The sequence below is a fragment of the Mastomys coucha genome, unplaced genomic scaffold (assembly GCF_008632895.1).
Source record: "Mastomys coucha isolate ucsf_1 unplaced genomic scaffold, UCSF_Mcou_1 pScaffold20, whole genome shotgun sequence".
In the NCBI taxonomy this organism is placed as follows: domain Eukaryota; kingdom Metazoa; phylum Chordata; class Mammalia; order Rodentia; family Muridae; genus Mastomys; species Mastomys coucha.
The window spans coordinates 139,009,885-139,027,439 of NW_022196903.1; the positions used below are offsets into that span (position 1 = coordinate 139,009,885).

The 17,555-nt window shown below is 47.0% G+C and overlaps 1 protein-coding gene across 4 annotated transcripts in view; it reads right to left on the reverse strand.

The window, feature by feature from the left end:
• Nucleotides 1-17,555, reverse strand: part of Bcat1 (branched chain amino acid transaminase 1) — an 80,603-nt gene that overhangs the window by 24,025 nt on the left and 39,023 nt on the right. For all 4 annotated transcript variants that reach the window (XM_031383853.1, XM_031383852.1, XM_031383851.1 and 1 more), the window contains exons 3-5: nt 16,296-16,496; nt 9,808-9,918; nt 7,635-7,754 (exon numbers count right to left, since the gene is read on the reverse strand). In XM_031383853.1, coding sequence (XP_031239713.1) covers nt 7,635-7,754; nt 9,808-9,918; nt 16,296-16,496 — 432 coding nt within the window. The remainder of the gene's footprint in view (nt 1-7,634; nt 7,755-9,807; nt 9,919-16,295; nt 16,497-17,555) is intronic.

A 17,555-nucleotide genomic window follows, 5' to 3' on the forward strand; every position in this document is an offset into this window, starting at 1 on the left:
TCTCGAAAAAAAAAAAAAAATCCCAGCACAATTAGTCAGGAAAAGGAAAGGGGTTGATGGGAGGAGATTGGTCCACATACGTTACAAACATGTACGAAATGTCGTGAGACCCTTCAGGTATAATTAACATATACTACTGCAAAGTAAAATTTCAAGATCCGCAACCCAGAACTCAGTGGGCCACTCCTCTGCAGAGGGCCATACTGCTCCAGGCTCTCTCTGAAAATGCTAGCTAAACTGTCTCTGAAGTCTCTCCTTTGAGAAGAACCAGGAGGAACTTTCCCTGCTAGCAGCACCTTGGGCCCCAGGGCCTCACCTGGCTTTCCGCCTTTTGTTCTAGGTTGAGGTTTGCAATTTCCCAGCTTCCTGTCTGCCGTCCTTCATTCCTCCCTGCCACCATAGACTATCCATCTGTGATCACAGCACAAATAAACCCTTCTCTCTACAAACTGCCTTGCTCGCGGCATCATCACTACAATGGAAAATTAACCAACTCAAAGGATAAGGAATCCAGAGAGGCCACTCCCATATAATATGCTAGCTTCTAAACTTCTGAGTGAATTGTCTGTCTTATATACAACCTAATAGCACTTTGTCACCTACCTCGTGAATGCTGGACACCTCAGTGAGTGCACACACTCTCTCACACACACACACACACACACACACACACACACGCACACGCACACGCACGCGCACGCGCACGCGCACGCACACGCGCACACACACACACACAAAGTATTTCATACAATTGCATTGTACTAAAAAAAAAAAAAGTAACAGTAGCTAAAAAGGAATAACTTTTTTCTCTGTACTAAATTTCACCTCCTTCAGGCTGAAAAGGTAGACCTGCGGCAGAGCACAGTGTACAAAAGCAAAGGCAGATTTCTCTTTGCAGCTTTCCTGACTTCGGCAAGTTGGTTTGCATTTATTCCACTAGGTGGCAGCGGCAAGCACAGCTGGAAAGAGAGTTAGACATGGCCACCAAATCTCCCTCTGAAAAAGCATCTTATGAATCATTTCATTCCTAGCCATATCCTTAGCATCAGCTAAGTTATACATTAGCATTTTTTAATGCTGGCCAAAGCTGTGTGTAGGAATGGTATTTACTAAAATTTGATCCAGGTCCACTCACATCTTCAAAGCTTAAGTTCCTCTGTGGACCATGGATGGCTTAGGAACCTTCCATGGCTTACATTCATTGTCTCTCCATGAAAAGAACTCATGGGCAAGGCTGGAGAGACAGGTCAGCTGCTCTTGCAGAGAACCCAGGTTCAGTTCCCAGCACCCACATGGAGTCTCCCAGCTGTCTGTAACTCCAATTCCAGAGATCTGATGCCCTCTTCTGGCCTCAAATGGGCACCACACCCATGTTCACAGAACACTCATGGACATAAAATAAAAATCAAATCTTCAAAGAACTCACTGACTTCCCTTAGAGAGCCAGTGGGGGGAGAAAGTCTCCATATCACCTCAATACTGAGTGAGTCCAAAATTCAGTGTACGCTTCAAGAAAGAGTTGGTGACAGGCATTGTCCATCCCACCACACCACACCACACCACACACACACACACACTCAGGATCCCTGACTTAGCCCCTTGCTCCAATCCTCTCTTCTACACTGAAAAGCAATTTAGATCTTGTGCTCCTTTTAAGTTAGTTTTATTATGTAATGTCAACAGAATGACAGACAAGGTTCTGGGATGATAAACTTGTGCTCCTTATTAACTAAAAGAAAAACTAAACTAGCTAAACATAACCAAATAGGGAATTAGGATGTCAGCAGCTGGTGGAGACTGCAAACTGCCTGCGCCAAGTCTGCTTGTCTCAGGAACATTTCGTTGTGGTGGTTTTTGTGTTAGCTTTGGGGGACAGGGCTAAGCCTCACAGTAATCAGACCCATTAGTCCTCTGCATAGACAAATGGCGCTTGGGTGTGGTGAGAAACAAAAGCGACCTCACAGTGAACATTACCACTTCTTTCTGGGTCACCCAGAAATCCCTTCACAGAAGGCGGGATGTCACGAGTTATTTGAAGGGTGACAGAAAGGGGTCAGTGAGCTGAGAAATTCCATTAGTCTACAGTGTGGCCTCAGAGGCAGAGAACACAGCAGCCGGCAAGGGGAGGACAGTTTAGACTGAAGCTAACAAAAGCAAAAAATAAGGTGGCTGGGACCAAAGAAAGACCAGCTCACTTGCTTTCACAGACTTCCTTTTTCAAAGGCTTCCGAGTTAAATGAGAAAATGAAACCATGTCTCACACCTGTCATCTCAGCATTTAGGAGGCTGAGGCAGGAGGACTTGGGGGGGGGGGTGTCAAGGCCAGTTTAACTGCATAAGATTTTGGGGCTGAATAAGTCTAGAAGAAGAAGAGGAGGAAGAGAAGGAAGAAGGAGAAGGAGAAGAAGAAGAAGAAGAAGAAGAAGAAGAAGAAGAAGAAGAAGAAGAAGAAGAAGAAGAAGAAGAAGAAGAAGAAGAAGAAGAAGAGCAGCAGCAACTACAACAACAACAACTTAGGGCTGGAAAGATGCCTACATGGGCTAAGAGTGCTTGCTGCTCCTACAGGACCCAAGATCAGTTCCCAGTACCCAAGTCAGATAGATAAGCCTTACAGAAGCTTTAATTCCAGCTCCCAGGGATTCAAAACCCTCTTCTGACGTCCTCAGTCACAAAACAGGCATGTGCTGCACACACGTACATGCAGACAAAATGCTCACATACATGTAATAATAAGAGAAACAATCAACACAGTACCCAAGGCCTTCCCTGAATGCACCTGCCTCCATCCCCTGATCAGCATGATGTACCTACCGTTCAATCCCTCCTCCCTCTCCACCTTCCAGGTCCTCTCCTGTCCTCCCCACCTCTATTACCAACTGAATTATGTCCTCTGAAATCCGCACTGAAGCCCTGACTCCCTGCATTAACACTTTTCTCACTGCTATAAGGAAGGAATAGGGAACTCGGGCGTCTGGTCTGTGTCCACAGTCAGAGAGGAGAGAGAGGGACAGGCGCTATCACTCAGCATCAGTTCCCTTTTATCTAGTCAGGGACCTAAGCCTATGAGTTTGTCCCACAACTTTCAGAACGGTCTTCTCTGCTCAGTTAAACCTCTCTGCTAACACCTTAATAGAGTCACCCAGAGGTGTGGCTACTAGGGGATGGAAAATCCAGTCAGGCAGAGAGTAAGATCACAGCTCTGATATGACTGCCCAAAGCCATGGGGCCTTTAAGTTGGTGCGTCATGGGAGGTCACAAGAGTAAAGCCTTCCTGCTGGACTTGGGTCCTTATAAAGAGAAAAACCCACTGAAACTCTTCCTTATGGGCAGACAAGGGCCAGGGAGGGCCACCTGGAAGGAAGGCACCGCCGGAAGCCAGCCACAATCAGGCGTGGATGCCCAGGCTCCAAAACACTGGCAAAAGAAGTGCAGTTTAAGCTGCTCGGTCTGTGAGAGGAAGGCTCACAGATCTCAACTCTTGGTCCCCCAGATGGTAAAGATGTCTAGGAAGGCTATGGGACATTGAGGAGACACGACCTTTGCTAGAGGAGGCAGGTCACACTAGGCAGCAGGGGCGCAGGCCTTGAGGGTTTATAATCTGACCCCACCCCTCTCTCCTTTGTGAGGATGGAAATGTGATCTGCCAACTTTTGGCCCATCGCCACACCTTACCTACATGATGGGCTCCGTCCTCCAGGAACCTCACATCAGCTGAAAACTCTTTCTTCTCCAAGCTGTTTTTGGTCATGGTACTTAATCACAGAAGCAGAAAAGCATGTAACTCACTGTGGCACTGTGACAAAGCAGCCAGTGACACTAAGACTCATCCTGGCGGCATCCGACATCGAAGCCCATCTTACACATCCTTTAGATGTCACTTCAGGAGCAAGTGCCCCTAGCCTGAGTTAGGTGCTGTGGTATCTGGCACTCTGGCATCCTGCTTGTCACAGGTGAACTAATATGCATCTTAAATCTACTCATTTCTTTCTGTTTTGATAACCAGTGTAACTCCATAAAGCAGGACCATTTTTATCATGCATGTTTTGTCTACATGTATGTAAGTGCACTGTGTGTGTGCCTGGTCCCTGCAGAGGCCAGAAGAGGGCTTTATTTAGATCTCTTGTAACTGGAGTGACAGATGGCTGTGAGCCACCGTGTGAGTGCTAGAAACTAAACTCAGGTCTCTGCAAGAAGAGCAAGCGATCTTAGCCATCTCTCCAGTGCCATTATTCCTGCTTTTTATCAAATACTTATAGAAAAACAACCAAACCCTAGTAAGACATCCCTTATAGAAAGTGGCTGTAGAGACAGGCACAGAATCAAGCACTTGTAATCTCAAACACTTGAGAGTCTGAGGCAGAAGAATCTCTGTGTAGTCAAGTCCAGCCTGGGTAATAAAGTGTGCAGAGGCATCTGGGGTACATAAGACCTTGCCCCACACAAATAACATCAAAGCCACTACATCCGAAGGTCAGCCAGCTCAGGGATACACTGCTGGCCTCCCGCAGGCTTTGCCACTGCAGAATAGCTCTGTCCTGTGGGCTCAGGTGAGAGTCCCTCGTTACTTTTCAGGGATTCTGAAGGTCACTTCTGAGAACAGTGACTTCACACTTGGACTTACAAATGTCCTGTAGGTGCAGCAGAAAAGGACAAGAAGCCTGGCATCTCTGCATGACTGCTCAACCTTCTCCACTAGGCCAATGACTCCTCAGAGAGGCCAGGCCCAGCACAATGGGTGTACTGGCTGGTTTTGTGTGTTTGGTTTTTTTTGTTTGTTTTTTGGTTTTTTTTTGTTTTTTTGAGACAGGGTTTCTCTGTGTAGCCCTGGCTGTCCTGGAACTCACTCGGTAGACCAGGCTGGCCTTGAACTCAGAAATCCACCTGCCTCTGCCTCCGGAGTGCTGGGATTAAAGGCATGCGCCACTACTGCCCGGCGGTTTTGTGTGTTTGACATCAGCTGCAATTATCACCGAGAAATGAGCCTCCCTGGAGGAAATGCCTCCATGAGATCCAGCCGAAAGGCATTTTCTCAATTAGTGATCAAGGGAGGAGGGCTCATTGTGGGTGGTGCCATCCCTGGGCAAGCTGGGTAGTCCTAGGTTCTATAAGAAAGCAAGCTGAGCAAGCCAAGGGAAGCAAGCCAGTAAGGAACATCCCTCCGTGGCCTCTGCATCAGCTCCTGCTTCCTGACCTGCTTGAGTTCCAGTCCTGACTTCCTTTGGTGATGAACAGCAACGTAGAAGTGTAAGCTGAATAAACCGTTTTCTCCCCAGCTTGCTTCTTGTTCATGGTGCAGGAATGGAAACCCTGACTAAGACAGTAGGATGTGCAAGGTGCAGCAGTGGAAACAGGAGGATCCCGGCCTCCTCCAAGTCACTGTGCTCAACTCCTGCAGCTGGGAAGCAGGTCTGTGAGCAAAGCTGCCTCCTGCATCACTGACACTGAAAAGAGGTCCCATCCCCCACCGCTCAAGCCACCAGTATGGAAATGAAGCTGTCAGTGACACAAATGACAGGTATTACACCCTTCTCCTCTGAGGCTTCACCTCTAGGCTAATTACACCCCAGAGAGGCCAGGCCCAACACCACGGGGTATGCGAGGATGCATCTTACTGACAGGGGATGTGGGCCTAGAGCTTAACACTCAGAGTTAAAACTGAAAACAAGCAGTGAGGAAAAGTCAGACTGTGAGGTTAGGACCTGAGAAACACAGCTGGGTAAATCTAAAACCAGTCCTTAGCAGAAATGTCCACCCGGTCAGGTGCACAGGAGCACTGGGCACAACAAAGGGTCAAGAGGAGGACACAACACGTGTCACTCACAATGTCATTCGCTCGCTGCCACAGTCGTCAGCCAGCTCCTTCCCTTCCGGTGTGATGGGACATGCTTACTCCGTTCCCACAGTCAGGGCAGGCTGAGTAGCTTTGTGGCTTGTAAAATGTAAGGTGTGCTCTGCCTGGCCTGCCACGGATGAGGCTCCCCAGTCCTCTGAGCTTCAGGGCCACAAGGCAAGAGGTGGCTCATAGGACTAGGAAGCTCCGCACTGCTCCGACCTTACCATTCTAGCCACTAGCTCAAGCTGGGAAGAGGAGAAAGCAAACACAAAGCCAGATGTGGGGATGTGGGGATGTGTTGGCAATCCCACTCGGGAAGCAGAGGCAAGAGATTACCCCTAAATTTGAAGTCAACAATCAGAGAGAGAGGCTGAGACCCTGACCCTCAAAAAAATAAAAAAATAAAGGCTTCAAGCAACCAGTTCCAGAACTGGGGTAGCTGACCCAATAGCATTGGCATAAAATTGAGGCCAACCTGGGCTACTGCAGGGTAAATTCTAGGCTAGTGGGACTAGGCTAATTCTAGGCTAGTGAGAACTTGTCTCCTCGAGCTAAAAATAACAAGTGAGCTGTTGTGTTTTCCTCCAAAACTGAAGCATTCCATCCATCCCAGAAGCGGTAAGGCAAACAACCCCGTACAGTTCCAACTGCCACCCCAACACTCTGCCTACGACAAGCAATAAAAGCTGAGAATCTGTCTCTGAAAAAAAGCTAAGCTGCAAAGAAGGCTTTGAGGCCGGACCAGCTGTGGCGGAAGCGGAAACCAGCAGAGATGCCTGGAAGAGATTCAGATCAACTAACTGCAGGGCGGGCACCTGGGAAAGGCCACTCTCCAGCCCGGTGCGCTGCCTGCAGGCTGTCAGGCTGTGGTGCGTTGCCTGCAGGCTGTGGTTGGTGTGCTCCAGGTCCAGCTTGGGAGCTGTCACCGGTGCTGGGGTGGGCGTGGTGATGCAGCTGTCTTTGAGTCATGTCTACTCCTGGAAGTGACCCTTCAGCCACATTCCTGTAAGGAATGATAATGATGGCTCACCAAGCTGGACTTTGGAGGCATGGGCTTCAGTCTGTTGTGGGCTCCCTATCTGCGGTGTGTTGTGGCTCTCCAGGGAAAGGTTTGTCAGCTGAGTGGCAAAGTCCTTTCCTAACTTCTATAGTTAAGATATCTCCAAAGAGGCCAACTAACCAAGGCTGAGGGTCAGGGAGCAAGAAGACACCAGGTCAGGTGACCAAGGGCACAACACTGAGAGCAAGGACCACAGCATGGCACAGGGGCAACAAACTACGTTTACATAAAGAGCAGACATACTAGGAAGCCCCAAAACAGACATTACCAATCAAAACCGATGTGCTGTGAGCAGGCACAGTAATCAATATGGAACTGATTCATCCAAGGTGGAACTGTATAATCAATACCTGGGGATCAGCCAACTTAGTGTCTCCATGGAGAATGTGAGCTCTTTAAAGTCCACGTTCCCGTGGTAGAGGTTTAAAGGAAATAAAGAAAACTTTAAAACAGAGGAACGACCAAGTGAAGAGGCCTTCACATTTACAAAAAATTAAAAAACAAAATAACTTTATAGTACAGTTAAATACTTGAGTCAAGCAGGTTACCTGTGGGTAACCTCATGTACACACACCATCTTGAACACACACCCACACTTACACACACCCACACTTACACATACACACACACATACACACACACACACCATGGAGCACATATGCACACACAAAAATAAATAATTTTTAAAAACTTTTTAAATGATTAAAAAAAAACTTCCCCTTAAATTGAATCAGGTTGTACCTCAGTTCCGATAAACGTGGGGCGGATGTAGAGACTGGCAGAGGTGGAGTAGGGGACCCATTCCTGGTCTATCTGTACAAGCCGTAGAATGCACTCTAGAAGCTCCTCCGTGTCAAACACCTGAAAAGACAGAATCCCTGATAAGTTCCAACAAAATACACAGATGCCGACTCAGATCAGAGAGCTGACGGAAGCTCAATTTCCAAAATGGTTCCGGTGCTGCAGTCCTGATTAGCTCCTTGGACAGCTTGGACTCACTCTCTCCTAACAGAAAACATCACGAAAGGTATCCGTAATAAATGTTTCTAAAGAGAATCTGTGAGTCCCTCTGACAAACTATGAATTATTCATAAGGAAAAGATAAGAAGTTAGACTCTCTGAGGCTTAACGATAGCTCAGTAAGAAAAGGGTCATGCCACCAAGCCTGATGACCACGGTAGACAGAGACAAGTTGCTTCAGAACTCTACACTCACCTCCCTGCCCCAAATAAACAGAGAAACAAATAAACAAATGAGATTTTTGAAAAAGAAATTAGATCTCTATTGACCATACTCTCATATCAGTTATACTTTTATACTCAAATATAACAAGTTATGATCTTTATTTTAAAGTGGACAAAAGTGGTCTCTTATCAATAACAGTTGGATTTTATACTCAAAATCAACAAAATATTTTGACTCCTATTTATAAATTGATATCTGTGACCTCCTCTGCTCTCAGTTGTAACTGGATATTATGATCAAGTGTAACAAAGTATCACGACTTCTATTTTTTAAAAATAGATATCTACAACTTTAAGGTTTAAAACAACCTCTTACCCAGGAAACATAAAACACAAACCACAAGGGAAAATAAAGATAAAAGTTGCCTGTTTGAAACTTCAACTCTGGCTTTGCAGATCAGGAAGCTGCTGGGGAGATACCAATGAGGAATTGCAGCAGGCGTGTTCAGAACTGACCGCTGGTCAAAGACAAGGGTCAGCTCATTCCTCACGGAGCGCCCGCTTATCCCAAAGTTGACAAGCATGCTTTGTAAACTGGTCAAGCAGGTTCCACGCATCCACAGGTCAGAGAGGGACACTTTCAGAGACGTGATGTGTTATATAAGGTAGGACAGCACCACACACTAACATGATCATCACAGTGCACTAGCATGATCATCACAGTGCACTAGCATGATTACAGTGCACTAGCATGATCATCACAGTGCACTAGCATGATCACAGTGCACTAGCATGATCACAGTGCACTAGCATGATCATCATAGTGCACTAGCATGATCATCACAGTGCACTAGCATGATCATCACAGTGCACTAGCATGATCACAGTGCACTAGCATGATCACGGTGCACTAGCATGATCATCACAGTACACTAACCTGATCACAGTGCACTAACGTGATCATCACAGTGCACAAGCATGATCACACTACACTAGTATGATCATTGTGTACTAGCATGATCATCATAGTGCACTAGCATGATCATGGTGCACTAGCATGATCATCACAGTACACTAACATGATCACAGTGCACTAGCATGACCATCACAGTGCACTAGCATGATCACATGTACTAGCATGATCATTGTGTACTAACATGATCATCACCGTGCACAAGCATGATCACACTACACTAGTATGATCATTGTGTACTAGCATGATCATCATAGTGCACTAGCATGATAACAGTACACTAGCATGATGGTGGTACTCAAGCATAATCACAGTACAGGGGTGTCAGATACTAGGATGGCCGGCTATACAAGTGACCTGTGTCAACAAGTCAGGTGTTGGGCGTGCTGACCAGAGATGAAGTGCAATCAATTCCATGAATGCATGGGCTCGGAAACCTCAGCTCACTTTCCTATCCTCCCTCTGAGTGACCTTGGACAAGTGGCTTAACCTCCCTGGGCTGTACAGCGGCATTAAAATGTATAGCTTAAGATGCTCGGCACACTAAGGTGCTTGCCATCAACCCATGTGGTACAGAGGCCTGACTCTTGCAAGGTGTCCTCTGACCTTTAATTGAAGGCATCGCATACATAGAGTCAGCACTCACACTCATATGGTCTGATGCAATTACTCAGCAAAGATTTTCTGTTTTTGTTTGTTTGTTTTTTGGATGTGAGAGCATAAGCATGAAACAGAAGGGAAGTACAAACGCCAGTACCGGCAGCGTGGTCCTCTCAGCAGATCGGTTCATCCTTTTCATGTTGAGGTCCGGCCGGAACAATCGGATCTTGTTATCCACTCCCCGAAAAGCCTTCAAGCCTTCAAACAACTGAGGAAAAGAGAAAAGCCTCAGAAGGTGACTAAGACAATCTTAGTGGTTAAGATGCTGCCCTTGGCTCAACTGGAATGGAGAGGGGAGCGGGGAGGGAGAGCGATGTGGGAACAGAAAAAGGGGTAAAAAGGTCCTTTCAGTACTGGCCTGATGGGCAACCAGGAAAGGATAATCTAATGCTGGTACCACCTCTACCATTCCTTAGAAGGCTAATGAAGAGAGGGAAAGGGAGAGGGGAAAAGAGGGCAGGAGGGAGGGAGGGAGGGAGGGAGGGAGGGAGGAGGGAAGGAGGGAGGGAGGGAGGAGGGAGGACCAACAGCTAGCCTAGGTGTTTGGAGATAGTCCTTTCTCAAAGGTCCTGCTCACCATGACTACTAACCACGTTACCAACTGATGGGGACTTAAACCACACATGCCAAGAAGTCCTCCCAACAGTGCCTAGCTTCACAGAGGACTAGACAGCTGGGGGGGGGGGGTGCTCCCATCACAAGGTGACCACAGCTGGGGTATGCTCCTGTAACAGGGTGACCACAGCTGGAGGTGTGCAGGGTGTGCTCCCGTTACACAATGATCACCACCTCCCACTGCCCTCCAGGATCTCACACTAGGACACCCTGGAAGTCCCATCTCACACCAGAAGGAAAATGAAAAGAAGTCCAGGGTTTATCTGACACATTGAGACATCCTCACAGGTGATCTCACCCTTAGACTATCTTTATCCATCTTTATCTTTATCGATCTGTAACATTCAATGGTTTGGGAAGCCGGTGATTGACAGAGCTGGGATGGGCCCTCCAATGGCTAAGAGCTCAAGGAGTTTGAGCTGAGAGAAAATTCTAATTAACTTCTTTCTTTTCCTCTTTTCCTTCCTTTTTCTATTTATTTTATGTTTATGAGTGTTTTCCCACATGTATATGTGTATACAGTGTGACTGGTTGAGCTCACAAATTCCTCACCACCGCAAGCACTTTCCCCTGAGGCTGCAGTCACAGCACACTGAACTAAGCTGCGAACTAGCTGCTCTGTCATACAGAATATTATATGTTTACTGGATAAATGACATGCAATAATAACACGGCGGTGGGGTGGACTGACAAGATGCCTCAACAGACAAACATGATTGCCTCCAAGCCTGATGACCTGAGTTCACTCCCCAGAACCTACATGAGGAGAGAATCCGGTCCTGTATGTTGTCCTCTGATCTCCACAAGCACACCGTGGTGATCTCATTCACACACACACACACACACACACACACACACACACACACACGAGCACATAGATACACACACAATCACATAGATACACATATACACACATGATCACACACACACAATCACACACAGGATCACACACACACAAGCACAGCATGGTGCTCTCATTCACATACACACACACAATCACATAGATAAACATACACACACACATGATCACATACACACAAGCACACCATGGTGCTCTCATTCACATACACACACACGATCACATAGATACACACACATGATCACATAGATACATACACACACACATGATCACATAGATATACACACATGGGGACCTGAGTTCAATCCTAGAATCTACATAGATGAAAGCCAGGCATGGTGGCACATACTTGTAATCCCAACTGCTAGGACAGACAGTCAGATTCCCCGGGGCTTGCTGGATGGCCAGCGTACTCAGTCCCAATGAGACCCTGTCTTGGAGAACAAGTGGATGGTGCCTTAAAAGGCAAGGTCTCTGGTCTCTCTCTCTCTCTGTCTCTGTCTCTCTCTTTCTCTCTCTCTCTCGCACACATACTTTCTCCCTTTCTCTCTCCTCTCCTTCTCTCCCTCCCTCTCTCTCTGTCTCTCTCTGTCTCTCTCTCTGTCTCTCTCTCTCTGTGTGTGTCTCTCTCTCTGTCACACACACACACACACACACACACACACACACACACACTCTGAGGGGGTTGAGAAGGAAAGATTTCTGAGTTCCATGATAAAGGGACAACTAGACTAGAGATAGCACAGAACGCTCCGTAATGGTGGAGAGCAGGAATGCCATGGATCCAGAACCCAAATCATTCTGAATTATCTTAAATCTCCATGGCCATTAATTACCAACCTGTCTCTAACCTCACATCCTCCTGAATGTAGATCATCAACCAGAAGCTAAAAGGACGTCATCAGACAGCAGGATTTCTACTTGGCTAACCTGTTATCCAACGTCCCCAACCAGCCCATTCCATAAATGCATTGACTGGCAACCACTTCCATGGTGGGCAGTATCATTCAGGGCTACCTGATCCCACGTGCCCAGGCCATGGCCACTATCTGGCTCAGTATAGCATGCCTCTTACTCTCTCTGGACAAGAGCCATGTTTTACACACCACACACCTGCCTCCATGAACAAGAAAGTTCCCAGGAGAAAAAGCTCACACTACAGCCTGGACAAGGACACATAATGGAAAACTAGTGCCTCCAAGTCTCACAGAGGAACGAACACTGTCCTCAGACGCCAGTAGCCACACTCCAAGCTATGACCTTCTCCCCGGGTAAGTAGGCAAAGAGCCAAGGGACATACACCTTCTTTTCTAGATCAAATTCCATATATGTACTTTTCCAAAATGCCCCGCCCATGTATCCCTGAGCCACTCTGCCTCAATGGGCTCCCTTACCCTCTCTCCAAACAAGGGCTGGTCAGGGGCCACCTCACGCAGGAAGTGTGGCTATTTACAGACAAGCGCGCAGAGCTGGAACCCACAGCTCCGTGTGTGACAGAGAAGCAAGCCACTGACTAAGCTGTGTCCTCATCCCTAATCCAGCTCTTTTTCCCTTCTCTAATTGAAAGTAGATTTTTCTTCTCACATGATACATGCTGATTACAGTTTCAGCTCCCTCTACTCCTCCCAGTCCCTCTGACTTCACCTCCGTTTCTGTCTCTCGTTAGAAAACAAACAGGCATCTATTTAAACAACGACATAATAAAATATAGCAAGGTAAAACAAGAACTCACACATGGGACTTGGGCAAAATAAACAGGAAAGAGCCCAAGAGAAGGCAAGAGAATCAGACCCACTGGCTTGCACACTCAGGAATCCCATAGAAACACGAACGTGGATTCGGAGGACCTGTGGCAGACCCATGCAGACCCGTGCAGACCCTGTGTCTCCTACACTCTTTCTGCCTCTTTTTCAGAAGGGGGGTGGGGTGGGGAGGATGGTTCTCTGAGCTCTCAGGGGAGGGATTAGATGGAGACATTCTATTTAAGGCCGAGTGTTTCTAAGCTCCCTCGCTTTCCGCACAGTGTCTGGCTTTAGGTCTTCCATCTGCTCCAGGAGGAAGCTTCTCTGACGATGGCTGAGCATGGCTCTGATCTATGAGTTCAGCTGACTACCATTAGGAGTCATTTTATTGCTACATTTTTTTTTTATAAGAGCAGTAGTATTTGATTTTACCTTAGGTCCCAGGGATGTCTAGTCTCAGGTTGGGTCACCCAAGCAGACCAATCGGGCTCTTACTGGAGGTATTTCTGGTAACTCGGTCTAGCTAATGAGGTCTTATGAGAAGGGCTGTGTTTATTAGATCACTAATAATGTGGCTTTATGGCAGAATGACTATAATTTGAGGACTATTTTTGGTTTTGCATGCGTTTTCAGGCTAGTGGTAGAACAGAGAGCTTTATTCATACAAAGCAAGTACTCAGCACTGAGCTACATCCCCGGACCTGACATTTTCTTAAAAACTGTGATCCCAGCATTTGGAAGGCTGAGCCAGGAGGATTGCTATGATTTTGAAGCCAGCCTGCCACCAATAATAATAATATGAAAAAAGTCTAACTGAACATTCAGTTGTTGTACTCAAAAGCCAAAAATTTTTAAGTTCTTCCTAATTCACCTTCTCAGATGGTGGTACCTATGCAGTTGGGTTACATAGCTTCAAAAATGGGTGGAAATCAGAAACCCACGGTTATTCTGAGTACTAAGTCTGAGAATCAGGGGACCTAGAGGCTCCAAGGTTACCATAGCCTTCTCTGAAGGAGAATGGTCCATTCACCTGCCATTTGATGCAAAGAACTTGGCATGAATATAATCCAACAGGTCATGTGACTAGCAATCATCTGGGAATGAAACTAAGAACCTTACGTGCAGACTGGTGTGGCAATGTGTACCTGTAACCCCAGTACCTAGTAGGCAAAAGCGATGAATCGGGAGTTCAAAGCCAGCTTCAGCTATGCCAAGGACGGGAAGCCAGCCTATCTTTAGAAAACAAAACCGAGGTACTAAGGCGTTGTTTGTCTTCTAGGACGGGGGCCACCACTGGTTCAGGGATCATGCGAGGCACACTGTGCTGGTAAAGAAAGAGAGGCTCCACAGGCAGGGCTGGCCCCTTCCACGCCAGACCCAAATGTTTACCCCAAGTGCAGCCTGGCACCCCAGCCCTCTGACAGAGAGGAAACATCAGCAAAAACACTGTGTCCTTGAATCTTCTCCGGGAGGCAAAACATTTCTTCAGCCATCACCACTGTTTATCCCATGTTTTAAAATGCCTGTGGTGGGAATCTGAAGCCAAAGCTGGTTCAAGGGCAGATCAGCCTGCTTCCAGCAGGTCTGTTTGCTCCCCAAGACCATGTCTCCCATGTAAGTACTATCTGGGCCCTGCCTTGCTGATCTCCCCAGATCAGATTCCATCTGGAGCATTCAGGGTGGTCTAACCACAGATACCTCGAGGCCCTTCCGACTGGGTGCTGTGAGCACTCATTTAATGATGTGGCTTCCTCTCGCTCTCTCGATGGACCAGTCATGAACCTGAGTCTCCTTTGCTATCCCTTTGCTTTGTGCTTGCTGAATACCTGTCACTCATTCAAGACAGCGCATGGCCCAGTCTGTGGACTGTACAGAATAGCTCATCGCAACCGTTGTCTGCTCCCTCCCTCTGCGCCAGGCTTGACTCTACAGCAGTGGCTCTCACAACCTTTGGGTCTCAGCCACCATGTGGGTGCTGAGAACTGAGCTACGGCCCTCTGCCAGAGCAGCAGGTGTTCTTAACCCCTGAGCCAATGCTCCAGCCCTGAATGTGGACTCTCATGCTTCCCATTTCAGGTCATTAAATGCGTGGATTTCAGGGTGTTCTGGTGAGAAATCTGAACTCTAAACACAAATAATGAAGTGAAAATGATCTATGTGAAGTACAAAAATCTCTCAAAAGCACAACCTTGGGATCTGTCTTAGTCAGGGTTTCTATTCCTGCACAAACATCATGACTGAGAAGCAAGTTGGGGAGGAAAAGGTTTATTCAGCTTACACTTCCACATTGCTGTTGATCACCAGAGGAAGTCAGGACTGGAACTCAAGCAGGTCAGGAAGCAAGAGCTGATGCAGAGGCCATGGAGGGATGTTCCTTACTGACTTGCTTCTCCTGGCTTGCTCAGCCTGCTCTCTTATAGAACCCAAGACTTCCAGCCCAGGGATGGCACCACCCACAAGGGGCCCTACCCCCTTGATCACTAATTGAGAAAATGCCCCACAGCTGGATCTCATGGAGGCACTTCCCCAACTGAAGCTCCCTTCTCTGTGATAACTCTAGCCTGTGTCAAGTTGACACACAAAACCAGCCAGTACAGGATCCAATATTCAGAAATGTGTATTGGATCATCACTATTGATATGTTTCCTATGGTCATTTTCAGTCCCTTGGTAGATCAGAATTTATCTTTGTGCCTTCAGTGTTCTGGGGAAAGCCATTCCATGTTAAAAAAAAAAATAGAATAAAATAAAATGTAAGGCCAAGGGGATGGGACAATATTCTGCATAACTGGTTAACTATGTATCTACAGAGGACCAAGAGATGGATTCCAGGGTGAAGAAGCGTGCTCAATGCCATCCCACAAGCTGGTTATGAGAAAGCAGTGAGCATGGGTGTCTCATCCTATCACAATCACTCAAAGGTCTGAGAGACAGGAAGCACTTAATATAAATTAGCAAGACTCATTGCTTTGGGGTTCCTTGGGGTTCTGTGGCCTGGGCTGGCCAGAAAGAATGGCATAATCTAGGTTAGCCTTGAACTTTTGCCCACCCTGTCTTAGTTTGGTAAGTGCTGAGGTTACAAGTCATGCCCACACCTGGCTTAATGTGGGCTCTTGAACTTTCCCTAACCTTTCTATGTGTTTTACACACACACACACACACACACACACACACCCCACATTTTACTAACATCACAGATAAACCAAGTCAACCTGCAAAATTAGCACTGAGACTTAACCGAAATCCATTTGGCTACAGGAGACGTTTGAAGACATTTATGACAACCTCCAGTTAAAACAGCAGGACCTGTCCCCCGACCCTGGAGAAGCTTGCAAGGCAGAGAACTGCAGCTCACAGCAGCTCCACTTACTTCCACACCATAGTGCAAAACGGAGGCAGCGGGATGTATGGGCAAGTTTTCAAAAGGCTTAATGTGAGGTTTCTCCCATCCAGATGCGGAGGACCACTCCACCGTCAGCATGTGGTCAGTAAACGTAGCTCCAAACACCAACGAGTCCGGGTCGGGCTTCTCTTTTAAGACAGTGGCTGGTGTGATGATGAGATCTTTGGCCTGTAGAGGAGAAAGGGAAAGCGCTTGGAGCCCACACTGCACCGGCTAGATGATCCAAAGGTCCAATGTGAACTCCATCCCTTGGTGATGACATGACCACACCCAGGACTTGCTGCAGTTGGTGGGTGATTGCAGGGTGGGTTTGACCACTGAAAGACCCAAGGCAGGAGGTTCAGAAGTTCACCAACCTTGTCTAAAAAAAAACAGGACCAAACAAATCTCAAACAACAAGTCCAATATAACAACGTTAACACTGAGAACCAAATAGAACAAACTCGTGCTCAGAGTCCAGCCAATTGTTCAAAATCTCTGCAACAGAGCTGGCAAGGTCATATAAGGCATGTAAATTCACCTGCAACCATTCCAGCAAACCAGAGCTTGATCCTGGGACCCACACGGTGGAAGTGGAAAACCAAGACCCCCACAAGTTGTCCTCTTAGCTGCACACAAGCACCATACATCATTTCCTCCCTCCTCAGCCCCCCCACAAACAATAAATAACTGCAATTAACAATGTAAAATCATCATCATCATCATCATCTTTGGACTGGAGAAACAGCTCAGTGGCAAAGGGGACTTATTGCTCTCACAGAGGACACAAGTTTGATTCCCAGCATCCCCATGGTGGTTCAAACCATTCATAAACACAAAATTCGTGGGGATTGGATGCTGTCTTCTGACTTCCACATGCACCAAACATGCACACGATGCATGCACACACATATGTAAAGACAAAACATACTTGTGTATCATAAAATAAAATGAATCTAGAAATGTATTTTTTATAAAACTCAATAATTCCTGCAACAATACAGTGGTATACGCCTGTCATCTTGGCACTCCGGAGGCTCAAGTAGGAGAAGAGCCAACAATGTGAGGCCAGCCTGGGCTACAGAGTGAGTGCCAGGCCAGCAGAGGTTACATAGCAAGGCTAACCCATGAACAAATCTCTGCATTGGCTCTGGTTGTAATGCCATGAGAAGCAAACTCCAGGGGTGTGGGAGATGTGCTGAAATGATTCGGGGAAAAGGAGAGCCGGCTCCTGATTCCCACTAGACC